At 41.6% G+C, this 26,323-nt stretch overlaps 4 protein-coding genes across 7 annotated transcripts in view; 1 reads left to right on the forward strand and 3 right to left on the reverse strand.

Moving 5' to 3' along the window:
* ralgps2 (Ral GEF with PH domain and SH3 binding motif 2) overlaps positions 1-3,869 on the reverse strand; it is a 72,656-nt gene extending 68,787 nt beyond the window's left edge. For all 4 annotated transcript variants that reach the window (XM_083938901.1, XM_083938899.1, XM_083938900.1 and 1 more), the window contains exon 1: positions 3,759-3,869. The gene's annotated coding sequence lies outside the window, so the exon portion shown is untranslated. The remainder of the gene's footprint in view (positions 1-3,758) is intronic.
* A 3,133-nt stretch (positions 3,870-7,002) lies between these two features.
* coa7 (cytochrome c oxidase assembly factor 7) lies at positions 7,003-9,409 on the reverse strand. The gene is made up of 3 exons (XM_083939584.1): positions 9,069-9,409; positions 8,806-8,946; positions 7,003-7,479 (listed from the first exon to the last, which is right to left on the reverse strand). The coding sequence occupies exons 1-3, from the start codon at positions 9,172-9,174 to the stop codon at positions 7,034-7,036; spliced, it is 693 nt and encodes a 230-aa protein (XP_083795710.1). The 5' UTR covers positions 9,175-9,409; the 3' UTR covers positions 7,003-7,033.
* Positions 9,410-9,765: 356 nt separating this feature from the next.
* zyg11 (zyg-11 family member, cell cycle regulator) lies at positions 9,766-19,757 on the forward strand. The gene is made up of 18 exons (XM_083911644.1): positions 9,766-10,174; positions 11,563-11,728; positions 12,072-12,283; positions 12,379-12,696; positions 12,841-12,954; positions 13,050-13,166; positions 13,256-13,396; positions 13,857-14,033; positions 14,918-14,982; positions 15,236-15,335; positions 15,415-15,465; positions 15,555-15,716; positions 15,892-15,939; positions 16,041-16,238; positions 16,329-16,381; positions 16,624-16,721; positions 16,824-17,016; positions 17,104-19,757. The coding sequence occupies exons 1-18, from the start codon at positions 10,151-10,153 to the stop codon at positions 17,108-17,110; spliced, it is 2,244 nt and encodes a 747-aa protein (XP_083767770.1). The 5' UTR covers positions 9,766-10,150; the 3' UTR covers positions 17,111-19,757.
* Positions 19,758-19,963: 206 nt separating this feature from the next.
* Positions 19,964-25,196, reverse strand: echdc2 (enoyl CoA hydratase domain containing 2). The gene is made up of 11 exons (XM_083911645.1): positions 24,941-25,196; positions 23,455-23,522; positions 23,268-23,355; positions 23,101-23,187; positions 22,911-23,003; positions 21,777-21,833; positions 21,608-21,670; positions 21,369-21,493; positions 20,564-20,614; positions 20,442-20,489; positions 19,964-20,292 (listed from the first exon to the last, which is right to left on the reverse strand). The coding sequence occupies exons 1-11, from the start codon at positions 25,179-25,181 to the stop codon at positions 20,215-20,217; spliced, it is 999 nt and encodes a 332-aa protein (XP_083767771.1). The 5' UTR covers positions 25,182-25,196; the 3' UTR covers positions 19,964-20,214.
* Positions 25,197-26,323: the final 1,127 nt, after the last annotated feature.

Consider the following 26,323-nt stretch of genomic DNA (forward strand, 5'->3'; position numbering starts at 1 on the left):
GAGGTCACACAGAGAAAAAGCTTGATGCAGACCAAAACGCCTCAAGAATATGCAAAGCACTCAGAAGGAAGCTACAAGATGACGGCTTATTCAGTCAGAAGGGAAGTCAAATAATAAGCTGCACTCTCTCTCTCGTATATATTTGTATACACACAGACACACACATCTAGGAACATTTCACATAAACTATGTAGTGAACATGATGCAATGCAGAGCAGGGAACCATAACCTGAGAAAGGCCAGAGATTGAACTTGATGACGCAAAAGCCCTACAGATAGTGTTTTATCCCTTTCTCTTGTAAACACAAGGCTCTGATTCTGAGAGGGGAGTTTCATTTCACACACACACACACACACACAGATGTAATCTCTAGCTAATCACATTTGCAGGCCTCGGACAGGGCCGCCATACCACAGTGCTGAACAGATGGGCCCATGTACACGAGGCATCTCTGGGATTAGCTTAACCCAGAAGGTGGAGATGGTATGTAGAGTTACAGGAGGGACGGTTTCTAAAAAGTAGCTGTTGCTCAAAGGACGTTGAGAGGGGGAGTCTTAACCAAATGGGTATAATGGTTCAGAAATGGAAGACTGGAAGTATACCCATCGAATTGATATCAATTGATATCTCCCTATGGTTAAAATATGACCAAATGTTTCAATAAAGAACTGTTGGCTTACATCCTGGCAAAGACATTTAACCATAGGTAAGTGTGTGTCCTCCTCAGCGTGATACAACTGAAAATAAAAACAGCACTCTAACCAAGGGTGCTTCTTCGGCATATCCTCCGGGCACTCAGGCCGTTTCTGTTGGCAAGCAACGTATATGCATCATGACGCTTTTTGTTTGCACTCAGGAAAACAGACGAAGAACAGGATTAACCCTAAAACACACTAGAACTCAATGCGGTATTCGTAAATAGGCATTCAGATGGGGCCAGTGTTGCCAAAGACCAACGGTACAAATCCCCACGCTGGATAGAATACTGAATCAACCATATTCTATTGGATTAAAACCTAAGCCCCAGTACTAAGACTACTTGAGTAAATGTTTCATAAGTGCCTGTTAGACTTACTGACAGCTGTCCTGTAGGTGAAACTTTCACTGGTTATCTAGAACACTTGTGTAGCTCTCTCCTGGGTTTAGCCTGAATTGGACGAAGTAAAAACCCAAAGAATACCAGAGCAGATTCCTTCTCTGACATATGGAGGACTGAGGACTTCTTGCATTTGGAAATAATTAATTTCCATCTACCCTTTTGGTCTTAAACTTTTATCTAACCACTCAATCAAACAATTCTTTCAGGGCTAGCACAACTGTAATCATCAACTCTCATGAATAGATGGATTGTGCATTTATTTTACTGTTAAAGAATACAGCTGAAGTCAAATAAGGTTGTTTCAGTCTTTGCTGCATAACACGACACCACAGCAGCACTGTAATGGCACGCCAGTCATGAGTCTGAACCAGTGACCTCTGGGTCATATGTTAAGTGTTGAGAACAGCAGCTCCACACAGCCGTACTAAATATCGATATGGAACATTCCTTACAGTCCTTAAAAAACGGGACGCAAGGGGCGAGGAACAGCAACGGACACTGACAAAGGGTGAGATAGAAAGGAGGTTTGAGTAGAGGGAGGCTTTGTTTAAGAAAAAGGGCGGCCTAATTGTGAAGAAGACGTGAATTCAGCTTGGAACTAATTCTGCTTGACAGCTAATAGAGCTGGTCCACTGAAGTGTGTGTGTGTGTGTGTGTGTGTGTGCTCCCGGTACATGGACATATGTGGATATTCGTGACCTCGAAAATTAAGGGGACAAAGACAGATAAAAATAAGTTGCGTTAGACTGCTCTAAAAGTTTTAAGAATGCAGATTACGGCGCTGCTGTTATCAGACCAGCATTGTAATGTAATGATTCATTTGTCATGAAAAAGGTCAACATACCTTCACCTCCGCAGTGATATACTGCCTTCATATCGGTAAATGTTGGGTCTGTAATATACTTTTTGGAATTGATAACTATCGCCAATTTAAACTCATATTGGTGATCGACATGTGAAAGATTACTGGCAAAACCTTAAAGAGGACGGCTCGCAGCAGCCAAGCGCTCTTCAAGGTTCGGCAGCTACTTTGGGTTTATTGTGTCCTTTTTGTGTTTCTTCGGACGTACATTAGAAATGCAAATACCTGCACCCCTCCAACCCATTCCTCTCTAAAAGAACTGACCTGAATGTGCAACAAACCCCTCACCCTCCCCTAACTTTTGCACCTTTTTATAGTCTACCTCATTGTGCATGTGTAGATATTTATATTTTACTACTTTATATTTGATATGTATATTTGGGGCGGCAGTAGCTCAGTCCATAGATGACTTGCTGGTTCGAGTCCCCGTGTGGACCATGAATGGAGCGTGGACTGGTGGCTGGAGAGGTGCCAGTTCATCTCCTGGGCACTTCCGAGGTGCTGTTGAGCAAGGCACTGAACCCCCAACTGCTCGGGGCGCCGGTCACTGGCAGCCCCCTCGCTCTAACATCTCTCCATTAGTTGCATGTATTTAGGTCCTGTCTGTGCATGTGTGTGTATTTCAGGCCTGTGTGTGTAACATGAAAAAAGAGTGAAAATTGAATTTCCCTATTGCGGGACGAATAAAGGAATTCTTCTCCTTCTTCTTCTATTGCCGATACTTGAAATCTGCTAAAGTGTGTTTTGTTGTCCTAAAATAACACTGACACTAAATATCTATCTGTCCATCTATGTAGACAGTGATCAGACACGTGTATTACAGCTTGCTGTGTGTTGTTGATGAGATGTGAGTGCTTTATTTGATTAACACCCACCAGCTGTATTTGGTAGGAGCCTCTCTAGTTCTGAAAGTTTCCCTCATTTCAATAATCAGACACGTGTATTACAGCTTGCTGTGTGTTGTTGATGAGATGTGTGTTGTTGATGAGATGTGAGTGCTTTATTTAATTAACACCCACCCGCTGTATTTGGTAGGAGCCTCTCTAGTTCTGAAAGTTCCCCTCATTTCAATGATAGTTGTAGTTGTAGTTCACCCTTTACCAGACTCAAAATACCCTCCCGACATGTCTTATGTGCTCGTTATATAACCCAGATTATGCTATAGCTAAGACAAGATAGGCTGTAGCTGTACTCAGTATTGTTCGTGGAGGGTGAACCCACGCCACACCCAAAAGCACTCCCCGGAGGGCAACCGTGCAGGGGGGGGTTCACCGCCAATGAGCTACCCAGAGCCAGCCTGCAGCAGTAGATACATAAAGTGTCCCTAAACAGAAGCGAACTGTGTGAAGTAAACAAAGTAGAAAGCTAACTCGCTGTCTCTCACCAACGGTTTCCATACACGTTAGCATCGTTAGCTCGGTAGGTTAGCTTCACTTAGCTTGGTGACGGAGGGAGCGCATGATTTATTATTAGCATTACATCAAACTAGTCGGTGCAGCTTCTCGGTGTGTGGCGGGGGCGACCGTGCCTTCACGTGGGTGGAGGAGAAAACAATATAACAGTTAAAAATCAACCTCTGCTTGTCTGCAATACTAAAAAAGGACACGTCTCGCGTCTGATGGATGTACTTTGATAGCGGAGCATCCCGCGTATAAACACAAACCCATCCTAACCGTTGGTTTGGGGGCTTAACGTTCCGTTAGCTGAAGCTACCTCGACGGTTGGTGGGAGATTTTCTAACAAATAATGTCGCAAATTATCACAAACTTTGTCTCATACTGTTTATGTTTACTCACCGTTGTCTCCTTCTTCTTCCGATAATCCAGCGGGCACATGAGAGGCCAACAGAGGTCTGTTTCTTTCAGGGCTAACGCTCAGGACACGACGATGCGCCTTTGCAACAGCTGTGTTCTGTTTTGAATGAGGGCTGAGGAGGAGACACACGGGCGGAGCTAGAGTCTGAGCGGGCCGGGCCGGGCCGGTACGCCCCCCCCAACCCCCCCCCCCAACAAACCTCCACACGCCGCTGCTGCGTGACACACAAATAAACCATTAGATAGATAGATAGATAGATAGATAGATAGATAGATAGATAGATAGATAACTTTATTTATCCCAGAGTGGAAATTAGGTCATCGTAGCAGTGGTACAGAGCAATCAGAAGTACTCAAAATAAGATAAAATATAAAATACAAAATATGAACAACAATAAAATAGAATAAAATAGAAGTACAGTATCGCAGATAAAACACTATATTAAAATGTGCTATGTGGATTTTAATGTGCAAGTGAGATAAGGTGCATGTCAGTGATCACTTTGAGTAGTGTGAGTTTATTCCCTCATTATTTGTATTGTGAGATCATATCAATAAACCACAGACTTTTATTTATATAGAACTTTATTTCTCATTTTTTCAGCATTAGCCGACGACTGATACAGACTGCCCCATTTTCTTGAGTACTACTTTTGCTCCCTGAATTTACATCATAAAAATTACACAACGAATGCAACAAATGTTACAAATTTTTTGTTTTGTTTTAAAGGAATATTTATTGAACCCTAAAAAAAGGCGTCTCCAGCAACATGGGTCTGCCTGTGGACACCTGTCTGTAAATAATGCTGGGAAAAAACTAGCGGCAAACTCAGCAGCCCGCAACGGCCGGTTAAAAAAAGCGCAAATATCGGCTGTCTATCACTATACAAGACATGAAAGACAAACATTTCCAAGCCAGGCAATTTTAACAATAGTCACAGGTAGTACAAAAAAAGTGCTAAAAAAGAGAGAAAATATGAAAATTAGCTGTACACACAAAACCAACAATAATAATAAATGCATTTATAAGTACTAATAGTAATTACTAAATAACATTAACTGTAATTTCCCAGCTTGGATCAATAAAGTATTTCTATTCTATTATATATTATAAATAAATGCAAAGTGGCAATGCTCTTTTGACCACACATCGAGGTACATACATAAAAATAAAGAACATTCATAATAAGTAAAAATACATATTTCCTCTCTTTTTTTAGTACTTCTTTGTACTTACTGTGACTATTGTTCATATTTCCGTGTTTGGAAATGTTTGTCTTTCATGTATTTGTATATGTTCTTTAAAAAGTGATAAAATAAAGTTCTATATAAAAAAATTCGGATTTATTGATATGGTCTCAAAATAAATACAATGTGTGCTACACTGATTTACTTGTGTATGGAAACACATTTGAGGACTGTTATATTGACTGCTTGAAAGGGATAATGCCCTGCCTTAAACATTTTACTTTATTATGTGTTTACTTTATTTAATTCTAATTATGTATATACCTTAATGCATTGCCGCTTTGAATACGTGTATAATGTTTTTGAGAAATGCAAAAAATGATATTTATATATATATTCCTGCGAGAAGTTGTGATGTACTGATTTGTTCTAAATAAAGTTTTGGAAGAAAGCAAAGAAAATAATAAATAAAAATAGCCCTTATAGATATAAAAGTAGTTCCTTATAGACAGAGAACGTTCATCAGCCTCATCTGTAGGATGCTGATTCAGTGTCCGTTTAAAATGTGGACAGAATTTGTGCTTGTTAAGAGGAACACTTAATATTAATAGTGTCAGGAACAATCCCAATAACACAACCTGTAACATCAATAACCCCATATTTATTACAGCACCTTTTGCACTCTGCACCATTGCACTATTGTCATGTTTACAATTACACTGACCCGTGTCTTTTATATAGATATATATATATACTTATATTTATATCTGTGCATAGCGGTTCAATGTTAATGTTTCCCTTTGTTCATTTCTGTTGTCATTGTCTATTTTTCTGTATATAAATTGAGAGCGATAAAAGGCCGGAGTCAAAACCCTTGTACGTGTTTACATTTACTTGCCCATTAAAGCTGATTCCTTATCTCCTCCAGGATAAAAAAAACCCTGTGAGACTTAAAAAAAGGGCGCAAAGTTCATGTCTTTGCTTCTGCCTCCCTCTTGTGGTCCAATCACAGCTGTGCCCACACCAGTGATTGTAAAACTGTCCAGTATTACAGGGGGGGTTATGGCAAAGCCCTCCTGTTATTAACTATCTTAAATTACATTTTTTTTTTAACATCACTAGAGTCATCACCGTTTTTGAGGTTGTTTTTTTAGGCAGCATATTTGTCTTGTTCATGACCGAAAGAACGAGGTCGCGGGTACAAGCGGCCGAAATGTGTTTCCTCAGGAGGGGGTCTGGAGTCTCCCTTAGAGAGAGGGGGAGAAGTTCAGCCATCGGTGAGGAACTCGGAGTAGAGCCGCTGCTCCTTTGCGTTGAAAGGAGCCAGTTGAGGTGGTTCAGGATCATCTAGTAAGGATGAACCCTGGGCGCCTCCCTAGGGAGGTGTTCCAGGCACGTCCAGCTGGGAGGAGGCCTCAGGGAAGACCCAGGACCAGGTGGAGAGATTAGATCTCCACACTGGCCTGGGAACGCCTCAGGATCCCCCAGTTAGAGCTGGTTAATGTGGCCCGGGAAAGGGAAGTTTGGGGTCCCCTGCTAAAGCTGCTGCCCCCGCGACCCGACCCCGGATAAGAGGCTGAAGATGAGATATGTCTTGTTCAAATGAAAAAAAATGACGTTGCATACTGTACTAATACCATGCAACAGATAGTCATACATACAGTATTGTATGAAGGTTAATGTCTAAGCTGAGGTTCACTCCTTTTGCCCAAGAAGCTTGTGCCGAATAATTTCTATACCACAAATCATTGTCCTTCAAATGCATTATTAAAAATTAACTACTGTACATGAATCACAATTCATTTTATTGCTTTTTCATTTTACATTATTTATACAATTGGCTGAAATCCACCAATACGAATAGCTAAGTAAATACCACACCCTGAATGTGTCTACACACCTGAAATGAGGCAAAACAAAACATTTAATAATTCCTTTTTAAAACATCATTATCATCTCCCACCATTAAACCCCTGGACAGGTTTTGTTTTTGCACACACATACATATATATGTTCCAACAAACCACCTGACTGGACGCCGGACGTGTAGGCAAATCTAAGTGTCACACTCATTCTCCAAATTTGAGCTGCCTTTCCTTCTCTACACCGTGCAGCTCCCTCGCTCGGTTCTTCAGCTCCTCCGCTTTCTTGTCATCCTTCTCCGTACCGTGCCCGAGTTTGTACATACGACTCGCATTGGCGCAGCCCCACACATGTCCCAGCTCACAAGCCCTGTTGGCGTACGTTAAAGCTTGATTCATGTCTGGAGGCAGTCCTTTGGAATTGCCCTCTATGAACAAAGCACTGAGGTTAAAACAGGAGGGAGCGAAGCCACCGGCGCAGGCCTTCTCATAGTACTGCCGAGCTGCTGTAAGGTCAGGGCCTCCTTCGTGAGCTCGTCCATCGTGCGCTAACAGACCGACGTTATGGCAGGCATCTATAGACTTCTTTCCTTTGGAGTTGCAGGAGCGCAGAAAGCACGAGTAGGCTGTTTTCAGACACTCAGTCACTCCACCTGGTGGGAAGAATTCAAAGTCCTCAATTGAACATACATAACATTTATAAATATAACATGTTTATATGAATATACATACCAAATTAAAAGCACTCATTTGAACAACTTCATTAGTGATGTGTTCACATGTAAAGATATTCACCGAATTAGGTTTTATTAAATGCTTAGTCAACAAAAACGTTTTTAAAAAAGAAAGAAAATGCTCATTCGTGTTACAAGACGCAGAAGTTTTCATTTAAATTTGCTTTTTTTTAGTCTGGCCAAATAGTAAATGCACAACAGTACTGTGTGCATATTTTTTTATTTAGTTAGTTATTTCAGGCAGCTTTCATTACAATAGCATTTGCACCGAAAACAGCAACATTTGAATGCAATTTGTGCCTGGAAAGGAGCGGGAAAAAATCTAATGTATACCCCACTCCCTTTTCTCATCAAGTGTCTTAAACAGAATGTGTATCATCACTTCCTGAATTTATGCAAGTAAATGTAAATAAACAAACACACACACACACACACACAAAAACAACAACAACACCTTACATAATGTTTAGGTAGCTGATCCACTTGAAGTAAATTAGAATTATTATTATTATTATACTTTTATATTCGATCATAATGGCGTTTAGCAAAGAAAAATGATGATAAACAAATAAACATAAAAGCAAAACATATGAATGTAAGGACAACAAGTCCAAGATGGTAATGAAGATAATTATTGATTTCAGATAACCCTCCTTACACATATTGTGACCAAATAAATAAATAATCATGTGAAAAAGAATAAAACAAGTCAATCCTCACATTTAAAGTATTAAGGAGCAAACGTTTGGCATTTTGACCTGATTACTACTGATTACAGTTGAATTTACAGCTACTATTGAGCTAATAACCACCATTTAAACAAACTAAAACTAATTCATATGTATAAATGTTTAAGGTGTATTGAGTGAGTTAAGTTACTTACTCCCCATATACTGGGAATAACTCCAAGAAAGCCTATTTCATTGTGTTTTCATTTATTTTGGTAGTCAAAGTTGAGTGTGGTCCATACCTACTCTGTAAAGTGTCCTGAGATAACTTGTGTAATGATTTGGCACTATAAATAAAACTGAATTGAAAGTTATATCTTAGAATTTAACTTGTATATTTAATACAGCTATAAATAGTAGTAGATTCAAAAGTACACTGTACTTTGCCTGAATACTTAATGTCCTACTATTAGTCTCATACATGCGTCCAATCGTGTCCCAATTTGTGTTTGCAATGTGACCCCGGGCATCAGACATGGTAACACAAGTAAAGGAATAAGCCACACTGCTGTTTTACCTTTGCCTGTGACATGGTAAGACCCCAGTTTGTAGCAGCTCTCGCCATGTCCGTGTGTTTCACAGTTGTGTTTGAGCACCTGTGCTGCAGATTCATAGTTTTTCTTCACACCTTCCAAGTAGTCTGCGAGCCTTTGGCACCCTGGGAAGAACATGCACAAGGCAATCATCAGAAACACATATCACACATTCAATGTCCACCTCTAGCTGGTGCCCCAGGGTTTCAGCACCGTTAATCTGTGAACACTCGTGCAGGAATTGTACCTTCAGGATCATTTTCTTTGTGGCACTGGAAGCTGTACTCCACTCCCAAATTTTCCAAAAACTGCTTCACTTCATTTTCATCCTCAAAGTTAATAAGTCCAGCCATATTTCTTGCACTTGTGGCTTTAAACTTTACTCTAATCGCATGTGCTGAGGGCTTAGAGCTGCCACATCCACCAACACTTGTGACCTTGGTGAATGAGTTACTGAGCGACTTTACAAAAGCGTGTCCTTAAAACAAAAATATAAATAGATATAACATCAAACGCAAAGTTATTGTAAAAAAACACACTATAATTCAAAAGATATAGTCCATTGAATGCAGAAGAACATGCTCATGCGTCCCTCCTGACTCTCTCTTCCTCTCTTCCTGTTTCATAACGTTCATGTGTAGATGGTAACCCTGTTTTGTGAAAACTCGCAAAACCTCTCGCGAGACTTGCTTCCCGACCACCTATTCTATCCTTAACCATTATGTTTCAGTGCATAACCTTGATTATCTAACCTTAAGCACTCGACTTAAATACATAACCATAACCACATAACCATAACAATTTGAGGTTAATGCCTAAATGTCTATATCTCGCGAGACTTTGTTAATCTTGGGCTGAGGTCTAGACACCGACCGGCTTCCGTAGTCCAGCCCCCTTCGCCGAAGTACTTCCTGTGCCATGACCTTTGTTTACTGTCTGTGTAGTCAAAAATAGACCCAACCGCTGGCTGAGCTAGACCAAGACACATCCCTCCTTCTAGTTCCGTATTTCAGCGATTAACTAACATCAGTCGATATATTTTAAAACATGGATTCCGCCACAGCAGGTCGCTTTCGACATGTTTGCACGGAGAGGGAGTTTCCGCCGCAGCTAGCTCGTTGGGTCGCAGCTAACGATCGTCGGTGCTCGCTCGTCGTCCTCTCCTCCTAGTTACCGGATTTTTCAGATAGGTTTGCATAGCGACAGGTGAAGGCTGCAGACCGAGACACGGCTGCAACCAGCGGGCAAAGCTTCATTGTTTCCGGGGTGGAAAACACACAAACACACCAGTCTCGGCTGCTTTCGCTTCAGTCACAGTGGGTTTGAACCATGGCCTGCAGCTTCCCAATCACGGTCAGTTTTACTTTTGCATTCAGGTCATTTGTGTCACGCATTTTTGTGTGTTCAGACATTTTTTTTGCTTTCTTCTGTCAGTATTTAATTTTTAATTTATTTTGTATGTTTTCTTCAGTCAGTATTTCTTTGTTGTTTGTTTTTGTATGCTCTCTTCTGTCAGTATTTAAATTTGAATTTATTAGTTATACTTTCTTCTGTCTGTATTTAATTTTTTATTTATTATTTATACTTTCTTCTGACAGTATTTAATCTTTGTTTTTATTTTCTTGCTTTCTTCTGTCAGTATTTAATCTTTGTTTTTATTTTCTTGCTTTCTTCTGTCAGTATTTAATTTTAAAAATGTTTTGTATGCTTTCTTCTGTCAGTATTTGATTTTTAATAAATTTTCTATGCTTTCTTCTGTCAGTATTTAATATTTGTTTTTATTTTTATGCTTTCTTCTGTCAGTATTTCATTTGTTTTTATTTTTTATGCTTTCTTCTGTCAGTATTTCATTTGTTTTTATTTTTTATGCTTTCTTCTGTCAGTATTTCATTTTAAATGTATTTTTTATGCTTTCTTCTGTCAGTATTTCATTTTTAATAAATTTTCTATGCTTTCTTCTGTCAGTATTTAATATTTGTTTTTATTTTTATGCTTTCTTCTGTCAGTATTTCATTTGTTTTTATTTTTTATGCTTTCTTCTATCAGTATTTCATTTTAATTTATTTTTTATGCTTTCTTCTGTCAGTATTTAATTTTTGTTCTTGTTTTTTATGCTTTCTTCTGTCAGTATTTAATTTTAGTGTTTAGTTTTTATGCTTTCTTCTGTCAGTATTTAACTTTTAATTTATTTTTTTATGCTTTCTTCTGTCTGTATTTATTCTTTTTGTTTTTGTTTGCTTTCTTCTCTCAGTATTTCACTTTTAATTTTTTATTTGTATGCTTTCTTCTGTCAGTATTTCATTTTTGTTTGTTTTTTATGCTTTCTTCTGTCAGTATTTTTTAAAAACATTCTTTGCTTGCTTGCTCACTAATTTTTTATTATTGATATTATTTTAGCTTTCAGAATGAAAGTTAAAAAAATGGTCATTCTTAATATCTAAAATGTAATTGTCGATATCTAGAATTGAAAACCCAAAACACACAAATGGCAAAATTAACATAATTTATACCAGTAAGAATGATGTTGTGGATATAAACAACATTTGTAGCTAGGAAGAAAATCATTGTCGATATCTGAAACTATCAATCTTGACTTGGAGAAATGGTATCATGGGTAATTCAAATGTAATAACAGATAAGAGTGGGATTTGATTAAATGTCATAAAAGCCACATTAGTTGAATAATTATATATCAATGAACTACTCATCTACATCAGCAAACATCCCTTTTTTGTTTTCAGGATGAGGCCTCTCCACCGGCTCTGACAGACCTGTGTCTGACCCACGTGAGCCAGAATCTGGAGTGTTTCTGTGTGAAGCGTCCTGATGGCTCCCTGCGCTTCAGAGAGGCTGTGCTCTTCCCACAGGAGCTGGCAGATCAGCTGCTGGCCAAGATGGCCACTGAAGGTAAACCTGGACCTTTTGAGTTGGTGACGTCTGAGATTACAAAACCACAACATTTAAGACCTATAGTGTAGTTTTTATACTGTTACATCACCCGTTGCACTGTTAAATACCAACCTGAGACACTGGAGTGATCACCTGATGAAAAAAAGATTCTTAACTTGCATATATCTCCTAGGTAACTGTTAATAGCCTTTTATACCCTTAAAATAAAACAAAAAAGCCACTTAATCTGATGTTATGTAGTCACCACAACCCTGCTGTTGGTAAACAGAGGCAGTATTGCCAAGGCTCAGTCCTGCATGAACTAAAAGATTAAACTTAACCCGAGTTCATTCCACTACAGGTCTGTTGAACGACAGCACAGTGGGTGTATTTCGAAACTGTGAATACCTGCGGCTGAGACGAGCCTGCATCCGGACAGCACGCATCTCTGCAGAGGCCTTCCAGAAAGCCCTCTGCCCTCACAGACTGCTGGAGCTGGATGCAGCCAGGGTCAATGCAGACCTCACGATTTCTGATATTCTACAGGGACTGGCCACCAACAAATACTGCCAGGTAAAGAGAGAGTATGTCAAACCATCCTTTTCTCCCTTAATATTAACAGAATTTAAACGTATCGTTGTTTTTTTTCCCCACTCAAACATCTGCAGGAGTCTCTCCAGCGACTTGTCCTAACAGGCCTCACCATGTCCTCTCTGGAGGAGCCGATTCGGTATCGCTTCAGCTCCCTCCAGGGCCTCCGCTCCCTCTCTCTAGCCAATTTAGACTTCTACGACTCTGGGCTTGTTGACGTGTGCTCCCTGCCTCGGCTGGAGAGCCTCGACCTCTCCAACACCTCGGTTACCAACCTGAGCCCGCTGCTGGGCCTGAAGGAGCGGCTGCGTTCACTGACTCTGCACCAGCTGAAACGGCTGGAGATGAGCACCGCTCAGCTGCTGGGAGTCATAGGCCAGTTGGATGTTTTGCAGGTCAGTGGAAGGATGGAGCTGGGTTTTGATGATGACTTTACTGTTAAACTCGTTTCTGTTGGATTTGTGCTGAGATTTCCACGTTTGTTTTTGCTTTCACGGAAATATTATGGTGTGTGTTTGTGTGAAACACTCCTGATGCAGCACCTGGACATCAGTGATGATAAGCAGTTTACCTCTGACGTGGCTCGTCAGCTGCTCGGACAGCCAGGGATCCTGCCTGCTCTTGTTTCCCTGGATGTGTCGGGGAGGAAACAGGTGTGTTTATATTTGTCTCTGAGCATTTCAGTTAGATTGCAGAGCATGCATACACGCCATATAGCCTCATTTTCATTCATGTGTGATCATTGCAGGTCACAGATGCAGCTATTAAGGCGTTTGTCGATGAGAGACCAGGGATGGCCTTTGTGGGACTTCTGGCCACAGATGCTGGATTTTCTGACTTCCTCTCCGGAGAGGGAAATCTAAAGGTAGGTGTATGTGTGCATTAACACTGATGCCATTGTGCATAGAAACGAAGGTGTGCTACAGTAAACAAATGTCTTTTGTGTGTAAACAGGTAACGGGGGAAGCCAACGAGACCCAGATCTGCGAGGCCCTGCGTCGCTACAGCGAGAGGGAAGGGTTCGTGAGAGAAGCTCTGTTTCATCTGTTCAGCCTGACCCATGTGATGGAGAAACCGAGGCCTGACATCCTCAAGGTGAACCCACGTTATTGGACAGTAGTGTGCCAGTGCCAGTAACATTTTCAGTCAATATTTTTGCACTGCGGCTCAAGTAGCTATTTTGATGACAGCCATTACTTCTGCTGGAGCACTTGTTTTTGCAAAGTAACAGTACTTTTAGTGGAGCGTGTTGTCAGTTTATCATCCTGTTTAAATAATTTGTTTGTGAGAAGACGCATTTCCCCGTCAGCTGACATTTTCTTGAAACAATGCATCTGATAGATCACGCTGTGGATCCTGATTTCCTTTGATTGTAAGCCTCTGTCTGGCTAACCTTATCGTCTATCGATGAGCAATAGGGTGTCACATTTCCTCATAAAGAGCTGTTGCAGAATATTTTGTCAAAGCACTGCGTGCCCACTCGATTTCTGCACAAGTTCCTAATTTTTCTCACTTCACCAATTATTACTTCCTCCTTCTTTTGTTGTTTTTATAGCTGGTGGTTTTGGGTATGAAGAATCACCCGGCCACTCTGAATGTCCAGCTGGCAGCCAGTGCCTGTGTGTTCAACCTCACCAAGCAGGACCTGGCTGCAGGAATGCCCGTGCGGTTGTTGAGTACAGTCACTCAGCTTCTACTGGAGGCCATGAGGACGTTCCCCAACCACCAACAGGTAGCTTCACGCCTGCACTGCTGTCGTAATGGCAAACGTCATGGATGTAGGGGTTAGGCAGCTTTGGGTGGGACAAACTCTGTGCATTGTGACAGACTGGTGTGTTGGGGAACTTCCTACAGTCGAGTAGGAGTGCTGCTTCCTTTTTTGTTTCCCTCTCTGTGGAGCAGAGATAAGAGCTTAATACAAGCAAAGAGAAAATCTAGTGAAGTGCTCGACCATTGTGCCTTTGTTACCATGAATAAAATATTACAGTGTGGCCTTCACTGGAACCAAGTGCAGGATCTGGTGGTCAGGTGCATTTTGGATTAGTTATTTATGTTACTTTAGATATATTATATGTTATTTATAATATTGATTATTGTATAGTTAGATTTACAAATTGTACACATAGTGGATTAAAGATACAGATTACAGCAATCACTGAATTGTTAAAAAGGGGTCAGGTTAAATAAGTGAAAACTTCTTCCTGCTCCTTTTCAGACACAATTAATTGGATATATGTTGTTACAGGGTTTTTTTTTCTTCTCCTATTTGTTAAACTAACTTAATTTTGGATACTTTTGTATTCTTTTTTGACATGTCTGAAATAAATGCATAAATTCAATTCCATTTACAGTGACAGTTTAGCGACGTATGCCGGATTTTATGTTTTTAAATGATTTATAAATGTCATTCGGTAAAACTGGCACAATGAGAACAGAACATATAATGTAGTAAAGTACCAACTCTGACATGAGATAATATTAACACACTCATAACTCATTCTAAAAACATTTTGCTGTACATTTACCAGTATAAAGAAACCAAACTGATGAAAAGAGAAAAGTACTTTAACAGATTGTGCAAGGTCATTGATGCCTGTTTTGTGTCTCTGTCCATAGCTGCAGAAGAATTGCCTGCTTTCTCTATGCAGTGATCGCATTTTGCAGGAGGTTCCATTCAACAGGTGAGATATACTTATTTAACTGTAGTTTAATTTTAACTTGTAGTTATAATATAATGTTACAATGTCCTTTAAAGAGGCACTTCAGCCTGGGCCTGTTTAAGAACGACTAAATGTATAAAAGATTGAAACAATAAATGTGTTTCAGTAAAAGCAAAGTAGGGAAACAATGAACTGGTCGTAACAGGAAACAAAATCGGTCAAAGTTGTACTGTGTTGACGGTAGAAGTCATTTCTTCCTTCCCCTATTTGCCAGGTTTGAAGCTGCCAAACTAGTGATGCAGTGGCTCTGCAACCACGAAGACCAGAACATGCAGAGGATGGCTGTCGCTATCATTTCCATACTGGCTGCGAAGGTACGCGTTGTGATGTATTGATGCATTCTTGGCACATTTGCAGACTTATTTAAACACTTAAGACATTTGCTTTTTCCAGTTGTCCACAGAGCAGACGGCTCAGCTGGGAGCAGAGCTGTTCATAGTGAAGGTAAGGGCTCTCATTTCAGCTCTTTTGCTTTTGCTAGATTCCCTCCAATTTCACAATTTCATTCCTAATAAACTCCCTCCCACCTACAGCAACTGCTCCACATTGTGCGTCAGAAGGCGACTCAGGGTGTGGTGGACGCGACCCTCAAATTTACACTGAGCGCGCTCTGGAATCTCACCGACGAATCACCAACAACCTGCCGCCACTTCATTGAGAACCAGGGCCTGGACCTGTTCATTAAAGTTCTGGAGGTACACACACATGTCAACATCTAAATTGAGCTACATACACAACGACTTAAAGCAGATCACCATGCTAGTTAATCATCACAGTTAACCACATGTTGCTCTGTAGAAGCCTGTATGCCTTTGGGCGACTGACTCACTGTTGTTTTGTTCCCGTACCTCCCACCACTCCCGTCTGCAGTCCTTCCCCAACGAGTCCTCTATTCAACAGAAGGTTCTCGGCCTGCTGGTGAGTGCACTGCTCTTTTATTACCCTTTAGATAAACTGCAAGTTGAATAAATTTACAATATTAAGGCATCGTTGTTCCCTTTTCACCTTTTGTTTCGCAGAACAACATTGCAGAAGTGGGGGAGCTGCACGTAGAGCTGATGGTGCAGGGGTTCTTGGACCACATCAGCACCCTGCTGCACAGCCCGGAGGTGGAGGTCAGCTACTTCGCCGCGGGCATCCTTGCACATCTGACGTCACGAGGAGAGGAAGCATGGACACTCAGCCCCGAACTTCGCTCCTCGCTGCTGGAGCAACTGGTAGGAGTCTGCAAAACCACTCGTAACTCTTGCAAATAGATACTACACACATTTATTCTGAAAGGTTTTTACATTTGTGTGTCTCTGTAGCATGATGTCATTATGAAGTGGCCCGCGCCTGAGTGTGAGATGGTGGCCTACAGGTGAGATGGAGTAATAATAAAGCCTTTTGTGAGGGGGGATTTAAAGAGACATGTGCTTAAACGGTTTGTTTCAGACAAAAGGTGAATGCGATTAATTCGGACAAACAGCATGAGAAAATAATGCGTTTTTGACCATTAAAGCATGTTAACATGTAAGAACCTAAAATGAGCATATGGGACCTTTAACATGAACATGTGACACAGAGTATATACTAAATATTATTATGTATCTCATTCCTTAGGTCATTTAACCCCTTCTTTCCCCTTCTGGAGTGCTTTCACACCCCTGGTGTCCAGCTGTGGGCGGCCTGGGCCATGCAACATGTCTGCAGCAAGAACGGTGAGACATTCACAAATAACTGACCTCTGTTTGGGCAGTTATTTATTCACCTACCCAAACAGCTGACAGATTTGATATTGTATTCACCCTGTGTGTCCACAGCCACTCGCTACTGCAGCATGTTGTTGGAGGAGGGCGGCCTGCAGCAGCTGGAGCTCGTTCATACACACCCAGAGACCCACAAAGACGTCATACTGTTGGCTAAGAGCATTCTGGAGAGCCTGCAGCGCCACAGAGCCCGCACCGGCCAGCCTACGCATAAGTCACCGCCTGCCGCCACAGTAACCTCACAGAGGTAAAGACTCGTACGCTGGTGATCATTTGATATATCAGCCTCACAATAGCAGGTGGTATTTTTATTCTTTCCCATTTTCTTTTTCAGAAAATGAGGCTCCCTGAGCAAGAGCAGGTCGTATACCGGGTCCCACCACAAAGGGGATGTGTGTCTCCGTGTGCGTGTTTGTGTGCGTGTGTTTGTGTGTGTGTGTGTGTGTGTGTGTGTGTGTATGCGTATCCAACGCATGCAACACCTTTTTATTAAGAATCCCATGAAAGTAAACATTAAAGGACAGACACTACGCAATTCTTTGCACACACACAAACGTTATTTATTCCTTTGTTTGTTTCAGAACAAAAATATTTCCGTGTGCTAATCTTGTGATTGAAAAGATTTAACTGTCGGTCATTTAAGCTCGAATCTCACCTCGAGGTTTGTGTCTGTGCTCACTCGTTAGTCTGACATCGGCATCATGATGCTTTTCTTACCAAAAAAACAACTGTCAGAGCACACGTACAAATCTCAGTTTGGGATTGAACTCCTAAAAACTCCGCTGAGGGTCAATACCCTCGAGCTTCTGTACGTTACGCTGGTTAGGCTCTGGGTGTCTGAATCGTTCGATTTAGCTCATTCCGTATATGCATGACGCTGCTGTGAGCTCGAGCATGCTGGAGTTTATCTGGATGCTTGTACTGTTCATTTTAGGAAATGCCTGCTTGTTTGTTTCTAGCAGCGTGCTGCTCACTGAAATCCCACGCCTCCGGGTCCACAGTACTGCTGTTGCGCTCCTCTTTATTCACTCTTTTATCAGCTAATGCCTTTGATTTGATGTGACAGGACACTTGCCTACAGTGCGCTCAGTGGGTTCAAATGTTCAAACTTGAAAAATCTACATTATACAGAAGTTATATCTCTTTGAGAGGCTCCAGTGTATTTTCTTTTCCAGCTGTAAATCGGAAGAAATGATATCACTTGTGTCCGGTAAACTGTAAGTGTCCACTTTGGACGCTAATGGCGATAACGATGTGGTCAGTAAAGTCATAATGATGGATGTACATGTGTATTGAGTCACGGCTGTTTTCTCCTTGAGAAGCTTGTGTATATATTTCTATGTTCGCTGTGCTTTCCAGTGCATCTCAAAAGACAGAGACAGCACTTCAGTGTGAGCATGTGTGTGTGTATGTACATCTGTACAAGTGGCTTCATTTTAAGAGCGTATGTAATTTGTACATAATAGAGTATGAGAGAGAAATTGTAATTGTTTCTTCAGGACTGGTTGAATCGTTTGCATGGAAATGATTATGCTGTATGTTCCACTGTTTGTTTATCTGAGAATTATGATTAAGAACAAAGTAAACGGAGAAGAAACGCTGCAGAGAGAGTGGGGATGTGAGCGAAGAATATTAAACGGGGTATTTTTCTGTTCTGAAATGACCGGCCATGTGACAATAGTATTTTACCAGATCCACTTCTGCTGTCCAGAGATGCCACCGTTATCTGTAGAGGCTCACCCTGACCCCACGTCTCCCTTTTCACCCGAAGTCTTGATTCTCATTTAGGCCCCAACGTCATTATCTATGCAAACAAAGCTAATGTTGCTTATACCAACAGCTGTCGAAACCCCTGATACAGCATGTTTGAGGCAAAGTGGATTCTGGCTTCAGCAGAAATAACAGTCACAAGACTTCTGGATGATTTGTATGTTAATGGGAGTTCAGATAATACACTGGGCTACTAAATGGTACTCTAAAAACAGCTGTCACCTCATCTGCCCAGTGAATTATGGCCTTATCAGTTGTGAGAGCTTGCTAATCATGCATGTGTCCTGGGCTTATCTCATCAGTTTTAACGAGGGTACAGGGCAGCAGATGACTACGGAAGCCCGAAGAGGCAAGTGAGACATTTTGAAGTCTTATCCTAATCGTTTCTGCTGCTGTGTTTGTGGCTTAAAGCAATTCTTACCTTTCTGGCATTTTCACACTTTTCTTTTGTATTCTTAAAATGCTCCTAATTAGCATATGGCACGCTAATGTAATGTAATGTAAAACAAATCCACCAGGTGTTGAAACTCATCAATATTCAGTTCTCATATTTCTGATAAAAGCCTGACCAATTGTTTTATTCGGTCCAAATAAAATCATTCGCAGAGCGTCCTGCCTGTCACCTGTTGCTCCGTTACACTTCAAGTTCCCTGGGAAGTCTGAAGTTTTGGACCTCCAACTGGGCAAAGTGCACTGGAGTGCCCGTCAAAGTGAACCTCCTATTAGAGAATTCAGGGGAGATGTACCTACCCCGAATTCGCTCGGAGGAGGTTCAACTTTGCCAGGACCTCCCATTGCACTCGAACGCAGCATTTCTCTCAGCACACGTGTCGAGGGAGCGTCAGAGGTCAGGCAGGGAGAAGAGAGTTGGACTTTGGAGGTTGTCACTGAGACATGCCAGAAAGGTAAGAATTGCTTTAAGAACAGGGGAAAACGTGTTTGTCAGGATCATTTTTCTGAGCCTGACAAAAGCAAATCCCTTCCCAAAACTTTAGTTTATGTTCACATTAATATCAGAGTGTAGGCAGAAAGATCAGATCTGAATTAAGCGCTGTAATGTGAACATAGCTTACTTTTATCCAGGCGAAAATACCTGTTTTTAATGAATAAACAGGAGAGAAAACAAGTTGGATCAGGCAATAACCAGAAAGACATTTTCTCTTGCCTCTCCGGGCTTCCATAGATGACACAGAATCTGTTTTTGTATTTTTCTGTTGCTCCTGATGTGTTGGATTGTTTAGTTGAACATCGTGTGAAGTGCAGTTTCTTTTTTCACACGAGTTTCACTCGGATGGAAGATACAAAAAGTCCAGATCCTGTCTCTCTGCTCGGACTGTGCCATGTTTTAAAGTTTGGAAATAAAGAATGTAGATCCCCGTTAACTGGAGAAGACACTTGTCTTCCCTTTTTTTTTTTTTATTCCAGATGAGATTCACAAGTATGGGATGTTTGAACAAACCGTACAAACCTATTTTTGTGTCATTTTTTTAATTAAATTAAAAATCTCCCCTCGTCAGTCTCACCCTGAATGTCACAAAAGCACTCACGCTGAGCTGGACTACTATTGACGCTGGCTGGGTTGCACACACACAATCAATGGGTGTTAATTGTCTATCAGACATGAGGTTATGGAGAGCAGTGTTCGGAGATATTGAATTCCTCACAGACAAAGAGTTTATTCCCCAGTGTACCGCGGGGCTCTCTTCTCCATGAAGGCAGCCATTCCCTCCTGTCTATCCCGCGTGGGAATGACCTGAAAACAGAGGGAACGGGTTACAGCAGATTTCAGTGCTTACAGTGAGATTTAATGTCTAACAAATCATGGGGATCGTCTGGGTCACAACAGTCATGTACAAAATTATAGTATTTTCAAAACGTCAAATAAGCAGCACCAAGTCTTACCCGAGCATAACACAGCCTCTCTATTTCCATTGCTGAGCTCATATCGACCTGAAAGAGAGAGGCTTCAGTCACTTACATCGCTGGTGTACAAAGAAAATATGGAAATCTGAATCACGATGTACCTCGATGCCTCTGTCCATGGCCTCTTTTGCCAGCAGCAAAGCGATGGGAGCCTGGGCAACACAAATGAAAGAGTTAGACGCTGATCGTATCAACAACTGTAGGGACTCCGAACATTTTAAACAGTCAATTGCGGAGGCCACTTCTTTTGTCTTATAAAATTCAAGAAATGTGGGCCCCATATACTGAGGCTGAGTCCTCACTGCAGCAGCCCGGGGTTCAACTCCGATCTGCGGCCCTTTGCTGCATGTCATCCCCTCTCTTTCTCCCCCATTTCCTGTCAATCTTCAACTGTACTAAAATATAAAGGCATAAAAAGCCCAAAGAATTATCTTTTTAAAAATTTTAAGAAATGATTCAAGGAAGCCACAACAACAAAAAATCAGAGGGCTCATACAGATTACAGTCTCCTCCGTGTTACCTCACTTTTAATAAGTGCAAACACCTGTTAATCATTTAAATCCACACAAACACATGTGCACGTGTGTGTGTGTCTGTGTGTGTGTGCATTTCTCCACTTGACTGCCGCCCTGGCCCTGCCGGCTGAGGGCATCTGAACTGGAGTGAAAGAAATACAGAGAGACAGAGGCCTGGAGAGAGTTAAGGGAGCAGGGAAAGTAGGAGGGTGGGAAGAAGAGAAAGCTGAAATGAAGAGAGGCAAAGGAGATGGGCGGTTGTAAAGAGAGGGAAGCAGAGAGGAAGAAGAGTAAGAGAGCAAGAACCTGATGCAAGGAGGAAGGATGCATCAGTGTCGGAGCTGCAGCAGAGTTAAAAAGTGTGAGTGCGTGTGCATGTGTGTTTTCTGACCTGGGGCAGTATCTCTCTGGCCAGGCTGAGTGCTTCCCTTTGGGCAGCGTCTCCTGTCTGGTTCTGTTCAACAGCTCTGTTTACAAGCCCCATCTCCAGAGCCGTCTGCCCTCCCACACGCTTACCTGACAACAGACAGACAGACAGAGAGAGAGAGTGAAAGAGTGATACACAACGCCCTCGCTGAGCGATAAGCGCCCCGTGTCTACAGCAACATGTCAGCGTTTCTGTAACAGCACCTGTGAAGATGAGCTCTTTGGCCAGAGTCATGCCCAGCAGCCGCGGCAGCCGCTGACTGCCCCCTGCAGGACAAAAACCATGTCAAGGTCAACTCCTCACAGCTGCTTCGTCTCTCTGCTTAAACAGTACTTTGCACGGCCATTTTTGTGACCTCTCTGTTCGTCTTACCCGCCCCTGGGAGCAGCCCCCGTGTCGTCTCAATCAGACCCATCTGTGCAGAAAAGGCTGAAACACACAAACGCACGCACAGAGGACAGATGAAGGTCTGAGTGCCATTAAGCTGGGGAGGGCGTAAAGTCTGACTGATGCCTTTGTCAGAGCAACGGGCGCGCACACCTGCTCGTCCGCGCTCAGCCAATCACTGAGCTGCCACGACCAATTTAAGCAATCACATGTAGATTCAGCTGCATGAACATCTGGGCACATGTGTCTGGCCTCGGCAGCTCTCATTTGTCCCTGAGCTCACCAGCAGATCATCAAGGCTGAACAGCAGCAGACTTGTTTTCAGCTCCACCGCGGATTTCTATTTATTTATTTTTTAAATCCAGATTAAACTTTTTATTTCCCCTGAAGTAGCTTAAAATCCTCTTTTAACCACAGTTTCATAAGCAGTATGTTCTGTACATGCTTGTTCCAGTTCTCCATATGAGATATGTGATGATTACACTGTGATAGATTTTCTTTTGCGCATCATTTTATACACATTTTAACATTAAGCATGGGTCTGTAATGACTGGTCGCTGCTCGCTAAGGTTAAACACTGCTACAGTCCCTTAACGTGTTTTTTAAACAAAGGAAAATCTCCAAATTTGAGTTTTGAGGTTTTTACCTAACAACAGTTAGAGCTTCAATTAACAATTACTTTCATTATCTCTGATTAATTTCCCCATTAATAAATTATTGTTGTGTCTTTAAAATGGCAGAAAATGGTGAAAAACACCCATTATAATTTCCCACTGACCGTCCAAAATACAAATATATCCAGTTTAGTGTCATATATGACGAAGAAAACATGAAATCCAGATTTGGCATTTTTGCTTACAAAATGACTAAAATAGTTATTTGATAATCAATAACTGTTGCAGCTCTATTAACAATATCCTCCCTGAGTCTGCCCATGTTTATGTTTGGACATAAAACCTTTATTCTCTCTAAATTATTTCAGTTAAAGAGAAAGGACGCAAAAAAAGTGACAGATTTTGTAAAACTCATGAAACAAAAAAAGGAGCTTTACGATGCATAACTAGAACCGCAGACTCATCCAGTTCAGAGTTGATAGGTGGAGGTTCAGAGGTCACTCACCGGCGGTGCGGAGGTCACAGGCCAGCGCCAGCTCCAGCCCGCCTCCCAGGGCAACGCCGTCCATCGCTGCGATGGTTGGCATGGGCAACGATGCTGCCGGGGCATTACCAAGAACAGAGGAGAGTTCACAAATGCACAAACACATCACGTATTCTCGGGGCCGGGCTGGCTACTGAACGCTCTCTCTTACCTATCTGAGTCATGAGGGATCGCAGGCGGTGAACAAACAGGTCAGACGCTCTGTGGTCCATCACAGCTCTCTCTTTCAGGTCTGCACCTATGATAACGGACACCGCAACACGTGTTTTAGACAGGCCAGAGGCACGGCACGCTTCAGATGCTCCAGACAACACTCACCTGCGCAGAAGACACCTGGCACTAAACTCCTGAAGACAACCACGCGGGCTGCTGAGTCATTGGACAGAGTGTACACCACCTCCCTCATCTGCACACACAGGACACAGGGTATCAGTCTATGTGTGTGTGTGTGTGTGTGTGCGTGTGCGTTTGTGTGTGTGTGCGTGTGCGAAAGAGGTCTGCTCACCTGCGACACAAACATATGGCCCAGGGCGTTTCTTGCCTTGTGTCGGCACATTAACACCTCCACTATCCCTGAGAAAAGAAAGAAATAAAGGTAGAGAAAGAGAGAGTTACAGTTATTTCAGAGTCAGAAATACTTTAATAATCCCAGGGGGAAATTATTTTCGTTACAAAACTCCAGATATACAAACGACAAACATTATACAGACAACATATAGTAGAAAAACAACATATATTAAAAAGTCACAGGATTTCCAAGAGATGCTCAAAAAAACCCTCAGAACAAATAAACATTTAGGCTTCCACTTCATGTGAGGGAAATGGTGTTAAAGTGTAATTCCTGCGTAACAGAGAAATCCTGGAGAGTCGCTAACAGCCGGACGTGGCTAAACCTGATTAGCTCGGAGCAGCACGGTCAAGGCATTAAAACGTCTTTTTTAACCACTAATTCTGCTCAAACTAACACAAGACCTCTGCAGTAGCATGAGAAGAGTCTCTACACATAAAACGAAGCACCAACAGCGTAGTTGGTGAACCCAGAGTTTATTAAAAGAGTGTTTTAAAGACTTACCAACTGGCCCCTGTACCAGCTCCTCTCATAGTAAAGTCCATTCAAGTAGATTACCAATAGTTTGTACACAAAACTGTCTCAACGGCTTATTTTTTATATGTGTAAGTGCAGAAAAAGACCATGGGATGATTTTACGCCGGAATTACACTTTAAGCTCGATTCAAACGAGTTCCCTCGATTCAACGTCCCATTGATATTTTCTAATTCAACTTTTTATTAACTTTTGGTTTTGGAAATGATAAAACTTTAGAACAGAAACACAGACATTTGCATTCAAATAAGACAACATTACAACAACAAACAGCACAAAGACACTACATCTCTCAAGTTAAGACCACTACTAACTGTAAAAATTAAATTGAATGACATTAAACTAAATTAAATACATAAAACAAATTCATAAAAAGTCTTCCTATCGTTCCCTATTATGGGCCAATTCAACACCAGCAGTAGACCACACACCAAAACAATAATAATAAATAATGACTGCTCTATAATGTTCACCACTTTATATAATTTTACATATGTATACTAATATTTTCCTCTGTGCATTGGTGTACATTTAAAACATTTAAAATATGGTATATATGTTGTTCTTATGTGTTATATTAATATATTACATACATTTCTAGAATGTATTGTTTCTTATTGATGCATCTTTTAGGTTTGCTGTCCACTTTGCTGCTGTAATAAAGACATAACCCCTTTGTGGGACTAATAGAGGAACCTCTTATAGCACCTGTTAGAATATATATATATATATATATATATATATATATATATATATATATATATATATATATATATATATATATATAACCTGTCACTTGTCTGATACACGTGTGCAGGTGTGCATGCACTGTGTTATCAGACGGTGTGTATTGTAACAATGCTGAGTCATATCTAAGTGTGACTCTACCTTTGTCTTCGCCCTCTAACCGCTTTAAATCCACCTCAGCTGGTTGTGCAGCCTGCGTGTGCTGCCCGCGGCTGTGCGCAGGACTGTGCGCCGACACAGGGCGACCGCCACCGGCCAGCAGTCGCGGTCCATCCCGGGATGACACATGGGAGGTTCGGCCGTGCGTGTCCCGCAGAATCGCTCCCAGACACCGCCTGGATGAGCAGCCGGACCCCGCCAGCCTGCGGAGGAGAGTTGTCATGCTTGTTGTTTTGTTTTGTGGAGCAGGAAGAACTCTGCAGGAAGTTTGGTTCAGATGTCTTCCTGTGAGGAGGGGAGGGACTTAACTGCTGCTCAGCACTGACAGACATCCGGACCGGTTCATCCACGGTGGTTCACCAGAGAAGAGCCAAAACACACTTTATTATATAAATGTATATGTATATGTATATATATATATATATATATGTATATGTATATATATATGTATATATGTATATGTATATATATATATATGTACAGGGTTTATCTGATATCCCTCACCTTATTATGGAAGCACATTTCTGCCACTGTGATGGAAGAAAAAGGTCCTGTATGTTTTTATAATGAGAGACTTAAGAAATAATGAGTTAGTGTCTCACAATCATGAGTTTTATCTTAAAATAATGACTTAGTATATAAAAATAATGACTTTTATCTTAAAATAATGACTTTTATCTTAAAATAATGACTTAGTATCTGACAATAATGACTTAGTATCTAAAAATAATGACTTTTATCTTAAAATAATGAGGTCCGGGTTGGTTTTGGTGTTTAATGTAAATTTAGTTGATGTATCCAGTTGTCAGATATGTGTCAGGCTGTGGTGGCTGTCCAGTGAATGTCGTCTTTTTCTGTGATGAAGTTGTCGTGTGGGATTTACAAGAGTGATGGGAAGTTAGTGACCATGACGTTATTGATGTAGGTGAGGTTGCTTTTTTGAGTGGGAGTGAGGTTAGGCGAAAAGTTGATGACGCGGAAGTAGATGTCTGCGTTGGGGAAGGTCGACTTGGCTTGGCGGAATAGGGATTGTAGTTGTTTGAGGGAGGTTTGTTTGCAGTCCTGGTCTTTGTTGTTGAGGCCTATGGAGAAGATGACGATTTTGACTTGGGGGTAGGGTGAGGTTTTTTCTGCAATTTTTAGGAAGTGGTATGAATTGGCGCCATGGTAGCTGTCGAGTTGGACATGGGGGTGGGTGTAAGCTGGGATTCTATTGATATTGGAGTCGCCTAGGATGATGATGGGTTTGCGTGGTTTGAATGACAAGTCCTGGATCTTGCGGTTGGGGCGTGCAATACGGTAAGTGGGTCTGAAGAGGGACATCAGGGTAGGGGATTGCTTGGTGTTGATAGGCGGGGGTGATTG

The sequence above is a fragment of the Echiichthys vipera genome (assembly GCF_963691815.1).
Source record: "Echiichthys vipera genome assembly, chromosome: 3".
NCBI classification, from domain to species: domain Eukaryota; kingdom Metazoa; phylum Chordata; class Actinopteri; order Perciformes; family Trachinidae; genus Echiichthys; species Echiichthys vipera.